At 36.9% G+C, this 23,951-nt stretch overlaps 1 protein-coding gene across 3 annotated transcripts in view; it reads right to left on the bottom strand.

Annotated features, from left to right (window-relative positions):
* RAB3GAP1 (RAB3 GTPase activating protein catalytic subunit 1) overlaps positions 1 to 23,951 on the bottom strand; it is a 169,333-nt gene that overhangs the window by 46,756 nt on the left and 98,626 nt on the right. For all 3 annotated transcript variants that reach the window (XM_037850358.1, XM_037850359.1, XM_037850360.1), the window contains 3 exons: positions 11,137 to 11,256; positions 9,940 to 10,105; positions 2,894 to 2,993 (listed from right to left, as the gene is read on the bottom strand). In XM_037850358.1, coding sequence (XP_037706286.1) covers positions 2,894 to 2,993; positions 9,940 to 10,105; positions 11,137 to 11,256 — 386 coding nt within the window. The remainder of the gene's footprint in view (positions 1 to 2,893; positions 2,994 to 9,939; positions 10,106 to 11,136; positions 11,257 to 23,951) is intronic.

Below are 23,951 nucleotides of genomic sequence, written 5' to 3'. Positions count from 1 at the left end.
GAACTCTTATGCATTGTTGATGGGGCTGTATACTGGTACAGTCACTCTGGAAGACAGTCTGGTGGTTCCTTAGAAAACTAGATACAGAGTTACTCTTCGATCCAGCAATGGAACTTCTTGGTATATACCTGGAAGATCTGAAAGCAGTGACACGAACAGATAACTGCATGCCAGTGTTCATGGCAGCAATATTTACAGTTGCCAAGAGATGGAAACAACCCAAATGCCCTTCAACAGATGAGTGGATAAACAAAATGTGGTATATACACACGATGGAATACTATGCGGCAGTAAGAAGGAATGATGTCATGAAACATATGACAACATGGATGAACCTTGAAGACATAATGCTGAGCGAAATAAGCCAGGCACAAAAAGAGAAATATTGTATATTACCACTAACGTGAACACTGAAAAATGTAAAATAAATGTTTTATATTGGTAGGGGCCCTAGCGATAGACAGCAAATACTGAAGGGGGAACGATAATCTGATAAGAACAGATAAATTATGGAGGGTAAACGTAATGTTCTTGGAATGCTCAGGAACAAATATGGTTTATTAATTTCTGGATGTATGGTAGGAACAAGTGCACAGAAATGTAGTTATTTCAGGTTATTTGTTTTTCTTGTTCCTTTTTTGGGTTGTAGTCTATTTTCTTGGGGTAGGGTAGGAACATGTTTGAAGTAATATAGTTATTTTAGGTTATTTGTTTTTTCTTCTGCCTTTGTTTTGATTTTGTTTGAAAATTTTTTTATTGTTTTTTTAATTTTTTGATAAGTTAAAAAAACAATGAATATGAAAAAAAAGTAAATGAACAATGAGGGGAGGAGGGGAATGGAGTTTTGGATGTTCTTTTTTATTCTAATTTTTATTTTATTTTTTGGAGTAATGAAAATTTTCAAAGATTGTGGTGATCAATGCACAACTATGAACAACTGATTGTACACTTTGAAGGATTGTATGTTATGTGAATATATCTCAATAAAATTGCATTAAAAAACAAAACAAAACAAAACAAAAAGATTGATGCAAACAAAAAAAAAAGCTACAATGACTAGCTTTATTACCAGATATATTTAAGAGCTCTAAAATTTACGTGAAGCAAATTTAGGGAAATCAGGAAGTTAAAAATTAGTACTAAAATAAAACTGTAGAAAGATTTCAACTAAATTAAAAGTTGAGAAATAACATTGGAGAGGAAAAGAACATGGGATTTACAGTCTGCCCAGTGTTTAAATCCCAACTTTATCATCTGTTGTCAGCATGATCTTGGGCCAGTTGTGTACTCTATAAAAGAAAGATAATACCCGTCTCATAAGAAAATGGGAATTAACTGAAATAGTATATAAAAACGGTAAGCACAGTATCTGGCCCAGAGTACATGTTCAGTCCCTTTTCCTCTTAAGAGAAAAATGTTAAGAATTTATATTGCCCTCAGTCCACTGACGGAGAACGGCTAGTATTTTAATCCCCATTTTTAAAAGTGGGCAATAGAACATTAACAAAGGCCTTAAGGGCAATCAGAATTATAACGCAAAGATTCTAGCTCTTGGGCTACTTATTTGACCAACCTCCCATACAACCTTGGGAAATCCTTAAAACTGCTCAGTAACAGAGTAGCCTTGGAAAAAAGTACAAGGAAGTTAAGAATGGACACTTCTAAGTGGAAGCAGACTACAAACTGTCCAATGGGTATAGACGTCTGAACTAAAACTGCCAACACAAACATTTGAGTCTTCTTCTAATATAAAACTCAGCTTAGCTTTTATTTCCCTTTGCTATATTTTAGATGCACTTCATTTATTATACATTAGAGTTACAAATTTTCAGTGGTACATAAAATATATCAATAGTAGTACATATAAATGCCAAAAGAAAAGGAAGTACTATATTAATTTTAACATCAACCCAAGCCTTCTGATTCATTATTTTGAATCCTATATATAATCAATTACTAGAAACAAAAATAAACAGTAAAGATTATTATTTTAATTTATTTCTCTTTGGGGAAGGTAGACTGAAAAATGTTTTCAGGCTACTAAAAATCTTGTAACTATAAGTTTGTAATAAATTTCTTTATTAAGAATCGATTGTTGCATGGTATGTGAATATATCTCAATAAAAATGAATTAAAAAAAAGAATCAATTGAATATAATTTCAGTTATATGTGAGAGACATGCTCAGGATCCAAAACCTTACTTAATTAAGCTATATGCCCATCAGGCTGAGTTTCTCTAGAACTGAGGTAATGCCTGATTCACATTTGTGTCCCTAGCACAGCCTAGCCTATATAGGCTACAAATCAATGTATCAATGATAACAGGAACACTGATTTTAATTACACTTTTATAAGATGCAAGTTAAAGTACAATACTCTACACTTCTTCCCATCATAACTGGGTATGTATATACACATAATTATTTTCTTCTCTGCTTCCTTCCTTATTTACCTACCTTCTTCAAATTCTATTCTCTACACAGTTCTCCTTATACCTATTTTCTCAGCATGTAAGAGTGGCTTCTCTTATTATAATCTAGAATCATTTTATAATCTCTTATTATAATCTAGAATCATTTTAGTCACTCACTACATACTAATCTACAGCACATGATGTTCCACCACAGGGGATGTTATATAAATAATATTAGCTTTGAAAGACAGATTGTCCAATATAAAGTAATTTTGTCTCTAGAACAACCTACAGAACTTGTATAAGAGAAAAAAGGAATAAAATGATAAAGCAATGAGATCTGCAATATTACATTTTTTTAAAATTACAAGTATTTGTAATTTAAAACAATTGAAACAAACTGTCAAATAATTTTAGTTTCTGAGTACATTTACTTTTCCATTTATATTCAATAAGTTAAATATAGTTCTAAATCTTACCTGGGGGTTGCTGAGGCCAAAAATACTGCTGCCAATCCTGAAGAACATAGGTAAGCCGAATAGCAATAGTAACTGGAGGCAATGGAGTTAAAGGACATCCCTAGGAAAGAAATGCAGAGACAATGCCATGTAAATACTGCTATACTTGTTCTACGTAAGTTCCAACACCAAAATTTCAAACATAGGCAATGGATAAAAACCTACCTTTTTGAAACCTGGATTTGCAAATTATGGTGTTAGATAATAATAGCATGTATTCACAAAGCACAACATTCTAGCCATTAAAAAAGAAAAATAAGTCACTACATATTAGAGCTAAATGTGGAGAAGTCAGGAAATCATTTTTATGGGATGAATTCTTACAAACCAGAATCTTTCAAAATTTACAAAAGGTGAATCAGAGAAAAGAGAAGACCTTGTCAAAAGGGGTACCTCTAGCAAATGTTAGACTGTCTTAAAAAAAAGGGAAGGTAAACTCTTTGAAGGAATCACTGTATATTTATGTGTATGTGTGTGTGTTTATATGTTTTCAGTTGAAGAAAAAGTTGTGCAGGAAAAAAAAAGTTTTGGAAACAATGCCAGAGAGCAAATTAACTTTTACTCTAATATAAAAGCTGCTTAAATTACTACATGGAAATGGGATATTAAATTCTATTAAGCAAAATGATCTTTCAAAGTATTTTATATAATTTTAATTACACAGATATAACTCTTTGCTATTCACTTCACACAAGCTGAATGTGAAAAAAAATGTGGTTCACTTCTCAAGTAAGACAAGGTGCGGAAGACAGCTTTTTTAAAAAGAAAATGAATTCAAACTCAAGACAGTTGAAATAAGTAATCAGAATTTTAGACTAAAATAAATAACTAGTCACTCATGCAGAAGAGATTATATAATGAATCAGTGAACAACACAAAACTTAGATTTACTTTTAAACTAATTAAAAATCATGAAAATTAACACTGTCATCCAAACATCCTATGATCGCAGCTTTCCTTCATAATACTTAACCTACATTAATATGAACTAGGACTTGAATGTACATAGGAACTGCCTAGGGATATAGTGAAAATGCAGAGTCAGTAGTGTTCTCCTTGCGTCTGACAAGTTTCTAACTGCTGCTGATGCTGCTGGTCAGCAGACTACACTACAGAGTAGCAAAAAAGGGGGGGTGGCATTTAGCTTAGCTGCAGCATCTATAAAACTCACTAGTATCTTTAACTAACTGCAAACTCAATCTGAAGTCACAATTTAAGGTAGCTGTCAAAGAAAAACCTGGTTCAATTTGGGGCTGCTGTGTACTGGAAAAGCAAGGTAGGATTCTGACTGGTCGGGACATATATCAACTTTTTAGTCAGGAACAGAGATCAAATCAGAGTTTATCCAAAAAAAGGTGCAAGTGGTCTAGAAACCATAAACAAGGTCACTTTGACATATAACCTCTGTTCCAGTCACTTACCAATGTAAATAAATATAGAAAGAGATAACCAAAAAGAAATAGCTAGGAGGCCTGCCCCAATCAAGATGGTGGATGGAGAAGCTTCAGGACTCCTCCCAGTCACAGAAGCTTTGAACAACCAGCAAGAACTAGTAGAAACATCTTTCTGAGAATTCCATAGAACAATTAAAGGTCTGTAGTAAAAGGGTGACCAAAGACTACATAAATAAAATAGGATCATGTGGTACCCTGGCTAGTCCCTCCCCTTTCCCTTACCCGGTACAGAACTGGCCTGTACTCCCAGTGTGGATCCCTGGTCCTGGTTCCAAAGGGCGCAGAGTAACCCTCGTACACATACTAAAGCATGTACAACTGGCCCAATTTGTCTGGTGGTGGCTTGAGAGACTCATAGTCCAAGAACTTGTGTAGAAGGTGGCTCACAGAGCAATCCCAAATATCTCTGTGGGACAGCAGTCAAGTGGATGCCCAAGACAGGGAACTGTTGGATGGAGAATGTACAGTGTAGTGCCCAGACCAGGAGGAAACTGTATCCTAGTAATGAGGGGGTATTCTTACCTGTGCAAATGGGGAAATCCCTAACGTCAAACCACACATGCCCAAGACAAGACACATGCACAGAAAGGACCAAGGAGGCCCCTACATTTTGGCCAGGAGATATTCTCCAAACTCAATGTATAGATAACACCTGAAGACAAGCACTCACACAGACTGATCTGTTCTCTTTATTGCTTCTTTGTTATTGTTGTTAACCCTGGCATTCAAGGAAAGCTCTGTCATAACATTAGCTGGATAGAAGCTTTAAGGAGCAGATACCTTAGAGTCTAAATTCCAATGATAACACATTAAAATACCTAAACATCCAGGTTTCAACAAAATGTTACAAAACATACCAAGAAGCAGGAAGCAATGGCCAGGCAAAGGAGAAGATTAAAGTACTAGAAACCATCAAAGAGGAGGACCAGACCTGGGATATACCAAATAAAGACTTTTCAAAAATGGTCCTAAATATGCTCAAAAAGCTAAAGGAAAACATGGACAAAGACCTAAAGGAAATCAGGAAAATCATAGATTTTCACAGAAGGTCAACACAGAGATGGAAATCATGAGAAGAAATCAAACAGAGCTGAAGACCACAGAAACAGAACATAAAAATTCCCTGGAGGAGTTCAACAGCAGATTGGAATTGGCAGAAGAAAGAATCAGTGAACCTGAAGACATGACAATTGAAATCATCCAGTCTGAGGAGCAGAAAGAAGAACGGATGAAGAAAAATGAACAGAGTCTGAGGAACCTGTGGGACACCATCAACTATATCGATAAACACACTGTGGGAGTCCCAGAAGGAGAAGAAACAGAGAAAGTGGCAGAGAGAATATTTGAAGACATAATGAATGACAACTTCCCAAATTTAACAAAAGACATGAAAATAACATCCAAGATGCTCAATGAACTCCAAATAGGAAAAACCCAAATAGACCCATAACACGCCATGTTATAATCAAACTATCAAATGCCAAAGATAGAGAGAGAATTCTGAAAGCAGCAAGAGAGAAGAAATATGTCACATACAAAGAAGCCTCAATAAGATTATATGCTGATTTCTCATCACAAACCATGGAGGCAAGAAGGCAGTAGGATGACATATTTAAACTGCTGAGAGCAAAAAACTTCCATCCAAGAATTCCAGTATCTGGCAAAACTGTCCTTCAAACATGAGGGAGAGATTAAAACATTCCCACAAAAGCTAAGGTAGTTTGTCACCACTACACCAGTTCTATAAGAGATGCTAAAGAGAGTTATAGAGGTTGAAAGGAAAGGACAATAAAAAATAGATTAAAGCTGCATGAAGAAATTAAGATTAGTAAGGGTAACAACACGGGTAAATATAAATACCAGTACTATCATATTTTTTATTTGTAACTTCACTTTTTACTTCCTATGGGATCTAAAAGATTAATAAAATGTACCGATAAATCAGTGGTTTGGGGCTCATAATGTATTAACAAGTAACTAGTGACAAGTACTACATAAAGGTAGGGGACAAAGAGGTATAGGAAGACAGTGTATATATGCTATTGAAGTTAAGTTGGTATCAAAGCAAGTAAGATTGTTGCAAATTTAGGCTGCTGAATTTAAGCCCCATGTTAACTACAAAGAAAACATCAGAGAATATACAAGCTGATGAGAGACAGAAGTTAGATTATGGGATGCAAGGGGTTGGAGGGCAGGGAGAGTGGGGAGTTAATGCAAAACGGGTATAGGATATGTTTGAGGAGCTGGGAAAGTTTATTAATGGAAGTTGGTGAAGGTACTGCAATACAGTGAATGTGATTATTCCCACAGAATGGTATGCTTGGAAGTGGCTGAGATGGGAAAATTTATGTTGTATGTATGTTCACACAATAAAAAATAAAGAAAGAGCAACGAAAGAGACTATGACAAATAAAGGCAATACATGATCCTGGATAAGATCTAAAAAAGGAGAGACAATTCAAAAGGACTTAGAACCTACTAAAAAATTGGAATGTAGACTGTAAGCTTTATATCAATGTCAAGTATCTTGAACTTGATAACTGAACTTAAGGTGGATACCTAAGTGAATATCCACGGTCTTAGGGAATGTCATGGCAGTATTAAGAGTTCAAGGAGCATGATATACACAACCTACATTCAAGTGTTCAGAAAATGTATTAGCAGACAGACAGACTAAAGAATGATGGATAGCTGGCTACAGTTATACAGCAAAATATGACAAAAAGTTAAAATTGGTAGATTTTGACATCTGGGGGAACAGAAGTATGTTGAAGTAGGTCTGGGGTTTATATTATTTTTGCAACTGTCGTGTAAGTTTGAAAGTATTTCAAAATAAAAATTTTTTTAAAAGAAGGCAATCTTTAAAAATAATTAAATCTATGTGAAAATGAAATAAACAAGCCAGTGAAGAATGAGTGCCCTGGAGCTCTTCTAGATGTTTAAAAATCATTCTTTTTTAAAGAGATTGAATTTGAAACTTAAAACTTTGCCACAACTTTGCCCAGCTGATTTCAACGACGAATTCTGTCAAATATGTAGTAAGAAATAATAACAATCTTACACACACTCTTTCAGAAATAGAGAAGGGCATGTATTTTTGAAGCCAACATTCTCTGATATCAAACCAAAGGTATTAATAAGAAAGAAACAAAAGTCCAATATCCTTCACGAGCATAGACACAAAATTTCTTAAAAAATTAAGAGAATCTGGAAAACAACCAAAAAAAGTCATTCTTTTAAAACAGAAGAAAAGATTCACAGATTGGGTAGTTTTAACTACATAAAACCTCTAAAGTACCCAAACCAATCTCAATTATTTTATGTTCAATTCCCATCAAATCAATTTTGAGAGATGTTTCATTTTTGGTAGAGTTTTGTGAAAGTTTTGAGAGATGATGGGATAAACTAATTAAGAACACTTTTTTATTAAAACTACAACCAGAAAAAGGTCAAAATCTAAGTCAGGTTTCACAGATCAGGGTAGTCCCAAGTTCTAGAAGAGAAGTTTACTACATAGATGAGTGACACAAAAAAACCATGAAAATAACATACACTAATATTTATTTAAGAAGAAAGAAAGTATTAATACTTGCATGTGACCAGAAATTGGATCTAAAAAATTTTTAAATAACTGAAATTTTCTGGATAGAGGAAAGGAAAACTAATGTAGTAGAAATGAACACAATTTCCTTTTCAAAAATGTCCCAAAATATCACATGTAGAAGTAAGCAAGCACTTAAGGCATTCGGAGCCCAGAAATTTTTGAAGAGAAAATTACATCTATATCTGTAACTCTTTGATTTTTTTTTTTTAATGGAGACAATCACAAAGAAATTGGTAATAGTAGTTATTTTGAGGAGAGGGACTGAGGGTTAAAAGGAAGCTCTGACATTAAATTTCCTAACCTGTTATAAATATCACTTTTTTTTTCTATGCCAACCTAATTCATCTGGGTGGTGGTATTCCTACCACTACACTACTTAGGGTTTCAACACTAAAACATATTTTTATGAAACTAAGTCCTAATCCTAAATATCCTTCAAATAAACAATATCTATTTAAAAAGAAATGTCAGCAATTTTTCCTTTGTAAATGTTTTCCTTTTTAAAATTCTCAAGTCTTTGGAAAGGCTACAAAACTAGTATGATGAACACCCATATGCCTTTCACCAACTTCACCAATTACTAACATTTTGCCACATTTGCTTTCTCTCTCTCTCACCCTCCCTCCCTTCTCTCTCTCTCTCGCACATCTGTGCACACTCTCTCACTATATATAGTATAATACATATACTATATATATCTTTTAAAAAAACATTTTTGCCGAACCTTTTGAAAGTAAATTGCAGGAATCACAATTCACCCCTAAATACTTTAGCATTTTATTCCTAAGAGCAAGGATATTATTATCCTCAAAACCATAACACAATTATCATACTCAAAACACTTAACATTGATATATTTTCTAATTTACAGTCCATGTTAAAACTGTCCCAATAGTGTCCTTCATAGCTATTTTGTTTTGATCAAGGATCCAATCAAGGATCATGCATGCATGTATCTGTCATGTCTCTTTAGTCTCCTTTAATCTAGATAGTTCCCCAGACTTTGCTTTGCTCTCACGATACTGACAGTTTTAAAGCATCCAGATCAGTTAGTTTGCACAATATGGCTCACTTTGACTACATGTGATTATTTTCTCATGTTTTGATTTATGTTAAATATTTTTTGGCAGGAATTCCACACAGGTGATCATATAAACTTTTCAATGAAACACATAAGGAGGCACATGATGTCAATCTGTTAATCAAGTTAGACCTAACTGAGATGATGTCAACTTTAGCATTAAAACTACCCCAACTTTAAATTTGCAACTTATACCCTAAGGGTAATATTTCTATAAATGGAGGATTCCCTCTGCCACGTGCATGTCTGGCTTTGCTCTCTTTTGTAGACGTATTCACACTTAGCTCCTCAACTTAAACCCTAATTTTTCCCACAGAGACCAAGCAAACCTCCATCTCCCTGTGATAATCTTTTAATACAAGACAAATAGTACATTTAGCATGTCCCTTTTAGCCCTAATGCTCTCAGTCATAGACCATAAGCTAGATTAACCTTAAAAATAAAATGAAGACTTGGAAAAACAAACAAAGTAATTCAGAACCCAAGGTATTCAGGCCTCAAGGAGCTCAAAAGCCCTTAGCTCAAAGCCCTAAGCAAGTGCCCCCCGCAGCCTATGAATTTGCGGAGGCTGGCAATATTACTAATACAGAACATGAATAGAAAGAGATATCATGGATAAATGTCAACAAAATGAAGAAAACAACAAAAAAACTCAGTTTCCTTTCTTTACCATTAATGAACCAAAATCCAATTGGATATTTTGTTTCTTTAAAGATCCACAGTACTTCATGAAGTCAATTAATTTCTTCTTCTTTTAAGCAATAATATCATTATTACAGAGAAAAGTCACTATATGCTAAATAAAATTACCAAATTGCTACTTTTATCTGGATCCCAGATAAGATGGACAATATCCATGCCAACTTACAATCTTTGATTTGAAAATGTCCAGCAGACCTGACAAATGAGTATACTGATTTGGCACCTTTCGAAGATGAACCATTTCAAAATCAGTTCGGACACCAGGACCCTGACATTCTCCCACATACATTCTTCGCCATTTGTGATGTATTTGCACAAAGAGTGGCACCTGACTGCAAGATATAATTAAATGGGAATAAATCTCAAGTTCCTTAAACATTGAATAACTCAAAAATCTCCAAAATTTCCGATGTTACGTTGTTTAATTGGTAAATTTTTTTAATCTCAAATATTTAAAAGCACTAAACAAGGAGCTAGTCAAAAATACAGATTTGTATTTACATTGAAGCAACTCCTGGTAACGTTTCTCCTTAGAATAATAAACTAAACTAGTGACACTTCAGTCAAAAAACTGTTTAAAAGTGGCTAAAGCTCATAAAATTGCAGAATGAAATTTTTCTTGAAAGGAAAAAAAATCATATTAGTCTTCCCAAATTCATAACAAAATCTGATTTACAGGTAATATATAATTCATATTAAAACAACATGGTAGTGAAATAATAGTTTTTAACTTCACTATTCAGATACAAATACCTTCCCAAGCTAATAATGTTACATTAGTAAATATTCTAAATCATCCTTTTAAAAAAGACTCCAAATTATTCATTTAGGATATTTACAAAGGACATTCACTCTAATAAATTAATTTTCTCCAGTAAGTTTACATTTAGAGTCTATTAGTCTATTTCATATGCAAAGGAAACACAACTCAAAATAGCATAATAGTGTTTAATCAAATTTCATGTTCTTAAATACTTCCATTTTAGAAAAGAGCCTAAAACGATGTGAAAATTAGTTTTTAAACAGATTTACTTAAAAGTCCTCAAGTTTTAAAATTAGATTTTATAATAAAACGTAAATAAACTAAACTTTAGAAAAGCAAAGCACGATAGTCCAATTTCTTCTTCATCTTAAATACACACTGAATATTTTCAATAAGTTTTCCTCTTATTGAGGAAAGTCACTATATGCTAAATAGTGAGGATTTCATTAATTTTGTCCTTATACAACAAATTTCCAGTATATATTCTAAGTTTCTAATTGTAATAACAATATTACTATTCAGCAAGTGCTTTCCTTCATAAATTTTAATTTAAAAGTTTCTAACCTTACTGTCTATAATTTTTTCAAAATGCCCACCTACCAGCCAGTATTTCCCAAAGCAATAGAAACAGAACTCAGAAGAAGATTGGACTTCGATTCACTGAGAACAGCATCACTGTTTGCAGCAGGGGCAATCACCACGAACTCACGCAGTCCATACCTTAAAAAAGGAATCAATGCTGTTAAATAGAGGAAAACTTCAAAATACAAAAATCCATAATTAGCCAAGTTAACCTAAAAAGACAGAATTTCCTTTGTTAGAGAAGCACTTCCATTATTCACCAATGATCTCACCTCTAGCTTTACAAACTTGAAGCAATTTGCTGAAATGACAAAATAACATCAAATAATAGTTTTGTCTTAAAAGTTAAGATTCTCAGATAAAACAGAGCAAGCACTCAATCTTGCTTTAATTAATGACTACATCATTTCTGCCCATATGGAAAGATAAAGTTCTGTAATAGAGTTCCTAAATGGCAGGAAAATAATGACCATTCTATGTATCCTCCTGCTATCTAAAAGTGAGAACACAATTAAGTATCCTAATTAAGCAATGCTTACATTCTTTAACTCAATAACTCTATTAGATAGAAGTCACAAATCATCAGAAAATTCACTCTTTATTTAACTATCTTACAATGATGACTTAGTTGTCTCATTTAATTGTCAAGTCTTTTAAAAGCTACATATTTCCAACCAAATTTTACCAAGATATAAGTACAAGTTCATAATCTTGCCTACTGAAAATTAGTCTAACTACTCCTCAATGTATTTTTTTTAATTCAGTTTTATTGAAATATATTCACATACCATACAATCATCGATGGTATACAATCAACTGTTCAAAGTATGATCATATAGTTATGCATTCATCACCCGAATCTCTCTCTGAACATTTTCCTTACATCAGAAAGAATCAGAATAAGAATAAAAAAAAAAGTAAAAACACCCAAATCATCTCCCCCATCCCACCCTATTTGTCATTTAGTTTTTATCCCCATTTTCTACTCATCCATCCATACACTAGATAAAGGGAGTGTGATCCACAGGGTTTTCACAATCACACCGTCATCCCTTGTAATCTACATTATATAATCGTCTTCAGGAGATTGGTAGTTTCAGGTATTTACTTCTAGCTATTCAAATACATTAAAACCTAAGAGGTGTTATCTATATAGTACATAAGAATGTCCACCAGAGTGACCTCTCGACTCCATTTGAAATCTCTCAGCCACTGAAACTATTTCGTCTCATTTTGCATCCCCCTTTTGGTCAAGAAGATATTCTCAATTCCACGATGCCGGGTCCAGATTCATCCCCGGGAGTCATATCCTGCGTTGCCAGGGAGCATTACACCCCTGGGAGTCGGGTCCCACGTAGTGGGGAGGGCAATGAGTTCACCTGCCAAGGTGGCTCAGTTAGAGAGAGGGCCGCATCTGAGTACTCAGGGGGAAACTTAGGCACCATTATATGCAGTTTAGCCTCTCCTTTGCAGTAATGAGCTTCATAAGGGCAAGTCCCACAATCAAGGGCTCAGCACATCAAAGTGCCAGTCCCAATGTTTGTGACAACATCAACACCAGTCCAGGTGAGGAAGACCAACACTTCTGCACCTTTCCCCAGCTCCTCGGGGGGGGGGGGGGGGCTGTAAATATAGTTTTTATTCTCTGCCCAAATTACTTTGGGGTGTGTGACTATTGTACTCTAACCTATACTAACCTACCGTATCTCACTTTCTATTCAAAGTTCCATGTAATTGTGGTGTTTGAACAAACCGACTGTAGAGTTATACTGTTTAAAAAATACAGATCCTGCACCAAATAGACATCTCTTCCCTTGGCCTCACTTGGAAGTCGAAGTTTTAAAACACAGTCAGTTTCAACTTTTACCCTTTGGCCCGGTTTGCCCTAGTCTTAACCAGATCTGCTTTGTTCATATCACTAATTGAAGTCCGGGCTCTTTTTCAGCTTTTTTTTAAATAGTTGCTGTATGCACTAATACTGACATTCATAACTGCCGAGCTCTAGCTCTGAGTTTCAGGTGTCTCAGAGATACGCATTGTTCCAGAGACCAACCAGGTTATACACTAAGGGATCAGCATCTCAGAGTTTAGAGACAGGCATTACAATTCAGGAACACAGTTGACTGCTGTAAGAGCTGACAATCTAGGGACTATTACAATAATCATGTCCACGTTAGGCTATGTTCTAAGATTCAATTCTGAGTTTACACATTGTAGTCAGTCCATATTGGTGAGGCATTATAGTGTTTGCCTTTATTTCTGGCATACTTCACTCAAATACTGTGTACAGGATCCATTCACCTTGTTGTGTATCTCACAGCTTCACTCCTCGTAGTTGCTCAATATTCCACTGTATGCATACACCACAGTTTGCCATTCTGTTCCTCCTCCTCAATGTATTTTTACTTAATACTTTAAAAAAAAAAAAAAACTTATGAAAGATGTTTCTTGTTGTTTAATTTATTTTAATGTTAGGATATGTAAAGAGTTAGGAATGCTTATTTTTATGAACACTGTTCCTCAAGAAATTCCCCAAATAGCAGTAAATAAAGACAAAAAACAGAAGGAACAGTATAATCTATGATCTGTTTATTGTTTACATGATAAAAACGTCTCTTTTCATCTCACCTTGCCTCCACTCTTCTACCCCTGAAATCAAAATTAGTTACATACAGGAAGCAAAATAAAGGAAAGAACCAAAACTATACATTTTAAGTTCTGAAGGTTTCTAAATATAAAGTTTTTTTTTTTTTTAAATGTCCATAGAAGGAAAAAACAAAACAAAATGAGAGAACATTCCCCAATGGCATTCCCCACACCAGAGTGAAACCACTGTCAACAGTTTTAGTGGGTATTCTTCCAAAAAAATTCTATCTGTTCTTGTACTCACTCCACCCCCACATATGATTATACTATATGTACCTCTCTGTACCTCCTTTTCAAAGGCTAATCCCCAACTCATCAGTACATTGTTTCTAGTTTTATGCTATTGCAAACAATACTGCAACTGTGTATTTCTATAAGTAGAAGCTAAATTGCTCGATAAAAGAACATGTGTATTTTTAATACTGATAGTTTTCACAACCTACCTCTCCTTTTGGGAGGGAGGGGACACTTCTGCCAGTATATACTCCCATTAACAAAAAAATAAACCCAACTGAACTGCTTTCTGTTTTTCTACAATATAGCTTCTTGTTTCCCCTATATCTTTGTTTCCTCTAACTGGAAACACTGAATATCCAAATTCTGCTAGATCCATTCCTTGTAGGTGTACGTCAAATGCCACCCTACCACCCCACCTAAATGTCTTCTCTGAATTCTAGAGTTTTAATTCTATTATGATTTTTAAAACATCAATATAAGACAATGATTTACTTTCCCTATTAGATCTACTTGAGGCTTGACACCATGCCTTTATCAAGTAAACAAACAGTAAGCAGGGAGGTTTAAAAGAATAAGCAACAATGAACAAACATTCAATAGAAAAGAAATATAAATCGCTAATTGTGCCAGTTTGAATGTATTATATCTCCCAAAACGCTATTATCTTTGATGTAATCTTATGTGGGCAGACAGTATTGATTAGATCGTAATTCTTTGATTGAGTGTTTCCATGGAGATGTGACCCATCCAACTGTAGGTGATAACTCTTACTGGATAATTTCCATGGAGGCATGGCCCCGCCCATTCAGCGTGGGCCTTGATTGGTTCACTGGAGCCCTAACAAAAGCTCAGACAGAAGAAGCAAGCTTGCTATAGCCAAGAGGGACACTCTGAAAAATGCAGAGTTGCTGAGAGAGGAATGTCCTTTTTGAAACCAGAACTCTGGAGCAGACACCAGCCACGTGCCTTCCCAGCTAACAGAGGTTTTCAGGACGCCATTCGCCATCCTCCAGTGAAGGTGCCTGATTGCTGACACTTTATGGCCTTAAAGACTATAAATGTGAAACCAAATCAACCCCCTTTTATAAAAGCCAATCCATTTCTGGTGTTTTACATAATGAGCAGCATTAGCAAACCAGAACACTAATGAACATATTAAAAGATGTTCAACATCTCACTAGTGATAGGAAAATTAAAGTAAGATACCACTGTTTACCTACCAAGTTGGCAAAAAATATAAAATACTGACAAGATTCAGTGCTCGCAACTGTTGAAAAATTCCACTGGAGGTGGTATATAAACTTTAAAAACATTTTTTGGAAGGCAAAGGGCAGAATATATCATTATTTAAATCCCCAAACCTCAAACTAATTCCAAATATGTATGTATATGTGTGTGTGTATATATATATTTATACATAAAACAAAAATATTCATACAAATGCAGAAAGATATATGTACAGTTTTTAACTGTGAAAACGTAGAAACCTGAATATCCTTCTGTAATGGCCAGGTAATGGTTACCAGCTTTCTGGTCAAGCAAGCACTGGCCTGTTATTGTTAGTGAGTGAAACTTTTATAGGGTCTCAAATGGGGTTCCGGGTATTCTTTCGGGTTTGGGGGAGTACCGTTGACTTGGGTTTATCATACTGTGGTCAGTTGGCATATCTAGGTGAAGCTTACAGAAGAATAACCTCCAGGATATTCTCTTGACTCTCTTAGAATTCTCTTAGCCACTGAAACCTTATTTTGTTACCTTTTTCCCCCCGCTTTTGGTCAAAAAGGCATTCTCAATCCCTTGATGCCAGGGTCAGGCTCATTACTGGAATCTGTGTCCCATGTCACCAGGAGGACTCAATCATCTGGGGGTCTTGTTCTACGTTGGGGTGGAAGGTGATGAATTTATTTGCAGAGTTAGGTTTAGAGCGAGAAAGTCCACAATTGAGCAACAAAAGAAGTTCTCCGGAGGTGACTCCTAAGCATAATTATAGGTGGGCTTAGCCTCCCTTTTACAATCGTAAGTTTCACCTGAGCAAGCTTCAAGATCAAGGGCCTTCTGACACCCAAGGGAGTCAGTCTCCCTGGCAACGTGGAATATGACTCCTGGAGAGGAATCTAGACTCGGCATCGTGGGATGAGGAACATCTTCTTAACCAAAAGGGGGATGTGAGAGGAAATGAAATAAGCTTCAGTGGCAGAGAGATTCCAAAAGAAGCTGAGAGGTCACTCTGGTGGGCACTCTTACGCACAATATAGACGACCCTTGTTAGGATCTAATGGATTGGAAAAGCTAGCACTAAATACCTGCAACTATCAAACTACATACCAGAACCCTTGAATCTTGAAGACGATTGTATAAAAATGTAGCTCAAGAGGGGTGACAATGTGATTGGAAAAGCCGTATGGACCACACTCCCCTTTGTCCAGTGTATGGATGGATGAATAGAAAAATGGGGAAAAACAAGAAAGGCATCCAGTGATCTTTTTTATTTTGATTGTTCTTTTTCACTTTAATTTTTATTCTAATTATTTTTCTGTGTGTGGTAATGAAAATGTTCAAAAATTAACTTTGGTGATGAACACACAACTACATAATGGTCCTGTGAACAAATGACTGTACACTTTGTATGACTACATGGTATGTGAATATATCTCAATAAAATCAAACTTAAAAAAAAAAGATTGAGGACTTGACTTACAAAGCAGGGGGTTCCTAAGTTCACATAGCGTAAGTTATGTCCATGATATTCCATCAATATCTCACATTATCATCACTTAGTTGTACAATCCTCATCACTCTCGATTATTTAACAATTCTCATGATCTAAAACACCTCTCAGCTTTTGTCAGCCCTTAATTATTTGTCTTCATTATGTGTGTGATACTAGTATGGTATTCCTATTAATCATAATCAATAATATGCAATGGGTAGATTTTTCCCATATACCCTTCTGTTTTCAACTGTCTGTACTAGTGTCATACCTTAGAAGTATATCATGCAAGCACCTATGTATATTTGTGGTGCTGATCTGTGGGAAACATGCCTTTAAAAAAACCCCTTTCAATCCTATTCACCTTCAATACAGCTCTGATACTTATAATCCCATTAACAATCATCATTTCTATCCATTCCCATACCTTTGAATTCACCATCTTAACAAACATATTTGAACATATTAGATTATAATTCCCCCACACTAGCTTCTGTCTATCACTAGGTCCCCAATACTCTGCATTATAGGACACTGATTTTACATTGTTCAGAGAGTTCATAGAAGTAATAACATACAATATCTCTCCTTTTGCGTCTGACTTATTTCACTCAGAATTATATCTTCAAGATTCCTCCATGTTGCCATGTTTCAGCACTATGTTCCTTCTTACTGCTACATAGTATTCCACAGTATGTATATACCACATTTTGTTTATCTACTCATCTGTTGAAGGACACTTGTATTGTTTCAATCTCTTGGCAATTGTGAACAAAGCTGCTATGAACTTCAGTGTACAAATGTGTCTGTGTTACTGCTTTCAAATCTTCTGGGTATATACCAAGAAATGGAATTGCTGGATCACAGGGTAATTCAATATCTAGTTTTCTGAGAAACCAGCAACCTGTCTTCCACAGCAGCTATACCATTATACATTCCCACCAGCAATGAATGAGTTCCAATCTTTCCACATCCTTGCCAGCATTCGTTGTTTCCTGTTTGTTTAATGTCAGCCATTCTTATTGGTGTGAGGTGGTATCTCATTGTGGATTTGACTGGCATTTCCCTAATAGCTAGTGAACGTGAACATCTTTTCATGTGTTTGTTAGCCATTTGTATTTCCCCTTTGGAAAAATACCTTTCCATATCTTTGCCCATTTTATAATTGGGCTATTTCTACTACTGTCAATGAGTAGTAGGATTTCTTCATATATGCAGGATATCAGTCTCTTATCAGATACATGGTTTCCAAATATTTTCTCTCATTGAGTTGGCTACCTCTTCACCTTTTTGACAAAGTTTTTTGAGGCACAGAAGCTTTTGATTTTGAGGAGTTCCCATTTATCTATTTTTTTCTTTTGTTGCTTGTGCTTTGGGTGTAAGGTCTAAAAAGCTACCTCCTATTACTATTTGGGTTTCATCAGTTTGACAATAATACATTTAGGTGTGTTTTTCTTTGGTGTTTATTCTACTTGGGGTTCACTGAGATTCCTGGATCCCTAAGGGAATGTTTTCATCAAATTTAGGAAGTATTTAGACATCACCTCGTCAAATTTTTTCCTGACCCTTTCTCTTCATGTGGGGACTCCCATTACATGTACCCATTCTCATTTTTTTTTTAAGAAAAGAGTAGAATTTAATCTTTATTTACAGAACACCACAAGATAGGAAATTCTAAATAGAAATAAAAAACTTATTATTAGGTGTCATAGAGTGTAACAGTTTGGAGCTGTTCAAGTACAGTTTCACTGTAAAAAATGCTAATTAACAAATCACATTTAAAAAGAGTTCTTAGTAGAGACACAGTAAGACACACTTATACCAAACATAGCACTCAACAAACAATTTTACACCTCAGCTGAACAATCTGAAAGTTAAAGTTCCAGAAGTACCAGTCTGAATTTGGAAGCTATAGCCCTCAGAGGTAGTTTCTGACACAACATTCTGATCTTCTTCCTCTACAGAGAAATACTTCTCAGTCAAGCTTAATGAAGGCTTGTACACAGATTCTGTTTTCATGGCTTAGAAGAGCTTCAATTATGCCCAAGCCTCCACTTCCTTCAATCACTGTACTAAGTTTCTCAGTTACACCTAGTTTCTCAGTAGCCTGAAAGATATTTGAAATGACACCCAGAATAATGACAGTAACTTTTATTTCTTTCACACTGAAAATGCTCATCAATGGTTCTATTACGCCACAATGGACGAAGTATAGAATCTGAACTATTTTACCATTTGTACACTTGGTCACAACCCATACAGCTTCCTTTTGTGTCTTAAAATCTGCCTTGGAGAATGTCAGTGATGAATGGGACTAATCCACGACTCACTATTTGATACATCTGGTCCTGACTGCCATCTCTGCTATTTAACACTGCCCATGAAGCTTCCTTTTGAATACTAGTTTTGGGGTTTGTTGGCAGGCTGGGAAAGAAGGCAAGTGCTCCTGCATCTATTACAACTTGAGTTTGCTCATCTGTCCCAGTGATAACACACCCTAGGGCTCTTAGCATAGGAGTCACAATGGGTATTTAGTACCTCCTAGAAGTTTCACAAGCTGGGGCGCAACTTCTGTGTTCAACAGCCTATTCAATATGTTAATTTGCACCAGCAGTAAGGTTGGAAATAGCCCAGCAGGTATGCATCTGTAGGACTTCTGGATCTTTATGATACAGTAGATGAAGAATACCCAACAGCATCTAATGGGAGTATAGGATTCTTGTTTCAACAAAGGTCTGAAAGAGTCCAGGTAAGATTCCAAAAGTAACCACATCCTAAAAATGACATATCAGGAACTATAAGTAGAGCCAACAAAGAATCAACTGCAGCATACTTGATAACCAAGTCTCAGAAAGCTAAGCCCTCAGCAACAGTGATTCCTAGAGCCCATACTGCATGTCTACTGACGTGAGCATTAGAAGATGCCAACAGAGAAATAAGTGCTGGGACAGCACCTCCCTCTACCACAGCCTTGATCAGTAATGATGTCCTAGAAGCAATGTTACTGAGCAACCAAGTAGATTCAAACAGAATGGGGAATACAATTACTTCTGCCCAAGAAGTGGATTATGTTGTCTTTGGGGGGCTGTTTTTCCCTAGAAAGCAGTTTCCTAGCAACTTGAATAGCTTGGAGCTGACATTCCAAATTGTTGCTATTTATGCCTTTGACAATGTCATCAACAACCAGAGCAATTTACACTGCCCTGGTTTTTGCAGTTTTCTGCAGTGGAGAAGTAGTGTCATTAGGAAATGAGCTGACATTTCTCCCTTTCAGCTTCTGGTCATCCCTCTTAGCTTTCCTCAGCTCCATGTTACCTTCTATACAGTGCCACCTCATTTCTGTACTGTCTTTCCCCTTGTTATTGAATCTGTCAAGGCAGGCAGCTGGTGAATTAGCATTCTCACTGGGGGATATGGTTGTGAGATGAAGGGAGAAAGCTGAGGAGCGGGCTCAGGCTTTCAAAAGAGGCAATGCAGTGTCTCAAGGCCACACATCAACTGCCCTCAAAATGCCCACCACAGGGCATTCTTGTGTACTGTATAGATGGCCCTTTTTAGGTTTTGATGCATTGGAATGGCTAGAAGTGAATACCTGAGGCTGTCAAGCTGCAGCCCAGTGGCCTTGACTCTTGAAGATGACTGTATGGCAAAGTGGCTTACAGGAGGTGATAGTGTGATTGTGAAATCCTCGTGGATCACACTCCCTTTGTCCAGTGTGTGGATGGATGGGTGGAAAAATGGGGACAAAAAACTGGGTGAGAAGTGGGGTGGGAAGGTGTTTTGGGTGTTCTTCTTTACTGTTATTTTTTATTTTTGTTTTCACTTTTTCTTGTACAAGGAGGTTGTTCAAAGAATGGATTGGGGTGATGAAAGCACAGCTGCGTGGTGGTGCTGTGAACAGCTGATTGTGCACTTTAGATGAGTCTGTGGTGTGGGAATGTATCTCAATGAAATTGAATTAAAAAAAAAAAAAAAACTGGCCACTATGTCTCAGCCCGAAGACAGTTTACATGTGAACACAATGTAACTAAAGTTTAAGTAGTTTTCTGACTCTGTTGTCTGCCTTTGGGCAATTTTCAGTGCCGAGAAATGGTTGGTTTTGACAATTCTGTCCTGTTTTATACTTGTGTTTTTTCTCTGGCAGAGAAGAATCAATGACCACTCACTTCACGTTGCCATTACCAGAAGCCCTATGAACACTTGCTTTTGAAAGAATGAAAACATTTTACATGTCCTTATAAATAATCAAAAATACTAGTTTCTCAAAAATATCACATTCTCTCTTCAACATATTGTGCTGGGAGAACTGGATATCCATATCCAAAAGAATGAAAGAGGACCCATATCTCATGCCTTATACAAAAATTAACTCAAAATGGATCAAATGTCTAAACATTAGAGTTAGGACCACAAAATTTCGAGAAGAAAATGCAGAGAAGCATCTTCAAGATCTTGTGGTAGGCAGAGGTTTCTTAGACTTGACACCCAAAGCACAAGCAACAGAAGAACAAATAGAAAAATGGAACCTCCGCAAACTGAATACTTTAATGCATCAAAGAACTTTCTAAAAAAGATGAAAAGACAGCTGACTCAATCAGAGAAAATACCTGGAAACCCTGGAACTTTGGGTATCTATATAATACCTGAAACTCAGAGCCAGAGTCTGGCAGCTATGAATGTCAGCATTACCCCATACAGTAACGTAAGGAGTCTGAAAAAAGAGATCAGACTTCAATTAGAGGAGGGTGGGGCAAGATGGCGGATTGGTGAGGTGTATGTTTTAGTTACTCCTCCAGGGAAGTAGGTAGAAAGCCAGGAAATGTGTGGACTAGACACCGCAGAGCAATCTGACTTTGGGCATACTTCACACAACACTCACGAACACGTCGAACTGCTGAGATCAGCAAAATCTGAAAGTTTTTGTGGCCAGGGGACCCGAGCCTCTCCCTGCCAGGCTCAGTCCCATGGGAGGAGGGGCCGTCAGCGCTGGGAACGAGACGGGAGAACTGCAGTGGTGGCTCTTATCGGAAACTCATTCTACAGATCCAAACTCCAATCACAGATAGACTGAGACCAGACAGCAAAGAATCTGAGAGCAGCCAACCCAGCAGAGAGAAGATAGGGATAGCAAAAAACAGCAAGAAAAACCCAAAAAGAAAAGCAAAAGCATTTTGGAGTTCTGGTGAACATAGAAAGGGGAAGGGCAGAGCTCAGGCCCTGAGGTTCATATGCAAATCCTGAAGAAAAACTGATCTTTCTGCCCCATGGACCTTTCCTTAATGGCCCTAATTGCTTTGTCTCTTAGCATGTCAATAACCCATTAGATCTGCAAGGAGGGCCCCCTTTTTTTTTTTAATCTTTTTTTCTTTTTCTAAAACAATTACTCTAAGAAGCCCAATACAGACAGCCTCAAAGACTTGCAATTTGGGCAGGTCAAGACAAGAGCAGAACTAAAAGAGCTCTTAGACAAAAGGCAATAATCCAGTGGCTGAGAAAATTCACTGAACACCACAACTTCCCAAGAAAAGGGGGGTGTCCGCACACAGCCATCATCCTGGTGGACAGGAAACACTCCTGCCCGTCGCCAGCCCCATAGCCCGGACCTGCCCCAGACAACCTAGTGTGACGGAAGTGCTTCAAATAACAGGCACACACCACAAAACTGGGGGTGGACATTAGCCTTCCCTGCAACCTCAGCTGATTGTCCCAGAGTTGGGAAGGTGGAGCAGTGTGAATTAACAAAGCCCCATTCAGCCATCATTTCAGCAGACTGGGAGCCTCCCTACACAGCCCAGCAGCCCAAAACTGCCCTGGGGGGACGGCACTCACCTGTGACATAGCACAGTCATCCCTCAACAGAGGACCAGGGGGTGCACGGCCTGGAAGAGGGACCCACTCGCAAGTCTCAGGGGCCATACGCCAATACCAAGACTTGTGGGTCAGTGGCAGAGACAAACCGTGGAAGGACTGAACTGAAGAGTTAGACTACTGCAGCAGCTTTAAAACTCCAGGAACACCAGAGAGATTTGATTGTTAGAGCCGTCCCCCCCTCCCTGACTGCCCAGACACAAGCCCCATATACAGGGCGGGCAACACCAACCACACACGCAAGCTTGATACACCAACTGGACCCCACAAGACTCACGCCCCCACTCACCACAAAGGCAAAGCGGGGGACAACTGGCTTGAGGGGAACAGGAGGCTCATGGATGCCACCTGCTGGTTAGAGAAAGTGTACTCCACGAAGCCTGTAGATCTGACAAATTAGATAAGGATTTCAACTGGTCTACAAATCCTAAAAGAACCCTATCAAGTTACGCAATGCCAAGAGGTCAAATACAACAGAAAATATTAAAGCATATGAAAAAACCAGATGATATGGATAACCCAAGCCCAAGCACCCAAATCAAAAGATCACAGGAGACACAGTACCTAGAACAACTAATCAAAGCACTAAAGATGAACGATGAGACCATGGCACGGGATATAAAGGACATGAAGAAGAGCATGGCACAGGATATAAAGGACATCAAGAAGACCCTAGAAGGGCATAAAAAAGACATTGAAAGACTAAATAAAAAAACAAATGATCTTATGGAAATTAAAGAAACTGTTGACCAAATTAAAAAGATTCTCGACACTCACAGTACAAGACTAGAGGAAGTTGAACAACAAATCAGTGACCTGGAAGATGACAGAACTGAAAATGAAAGCACAAAAGAAAGAATGGGGAAAAAAATCGAAAAAATCAAAACGGACCTCAGGGGATGTGATAGATGATATAAAACGTCCCAATATAAGACTCATTGGTGTTCCAGAAAGGGAAGAAAAGAGTAAAGGTCTATGAAGAGTATTCAAAGAAACTGTTGGGAAAAACTTCCCAAATTCTTTAAACACCATAAATACACAAATCATAAATGCCAAGTGAACTCCAAATAGAATAAATCCAAATAAACCCACTCCGAGACATATTCTGATCCCACTGTCAAATACGGAAGAGCAGGGGCAAGTTCTGAAAGCAGCAAGAAGAAAGCAATTCACCACATACAAAGGAAACAGCATAAGACTAAGTAGTGACTACTCAGCAGCCACCATGGAGGTGAGAAGACACTGGCAGGACATATTTAAAATTCTGAGTGAGGAAAGTTTTCAACCAAGAATACTTTATCCAGCAAAGCTCTCCTTCAAATCTGAGGGAGAGCTTAAATTTTTCACAGACAAACAAATGCTGAGAGAATTT

The sequence above is a fragment of the Choloepus didactylus genome, chromosome 9 (genome assembly GCF_015220235.1).
Source record: "Choloepus didactylus isolate mChoDid1 chromosome 9, mChoDid1.pri, whole genome shotgun sequence".
NCBI lineage: Eukaryota > Metazoa > Chordata > Mammalia > Pilosa > Megalonychidae > Choloepus > Choloepus didactylus.
Note: the sequence above shows the minus strand (reverse complement) of the source record. Positions and strands in the feature narration are given on the sequence as shown.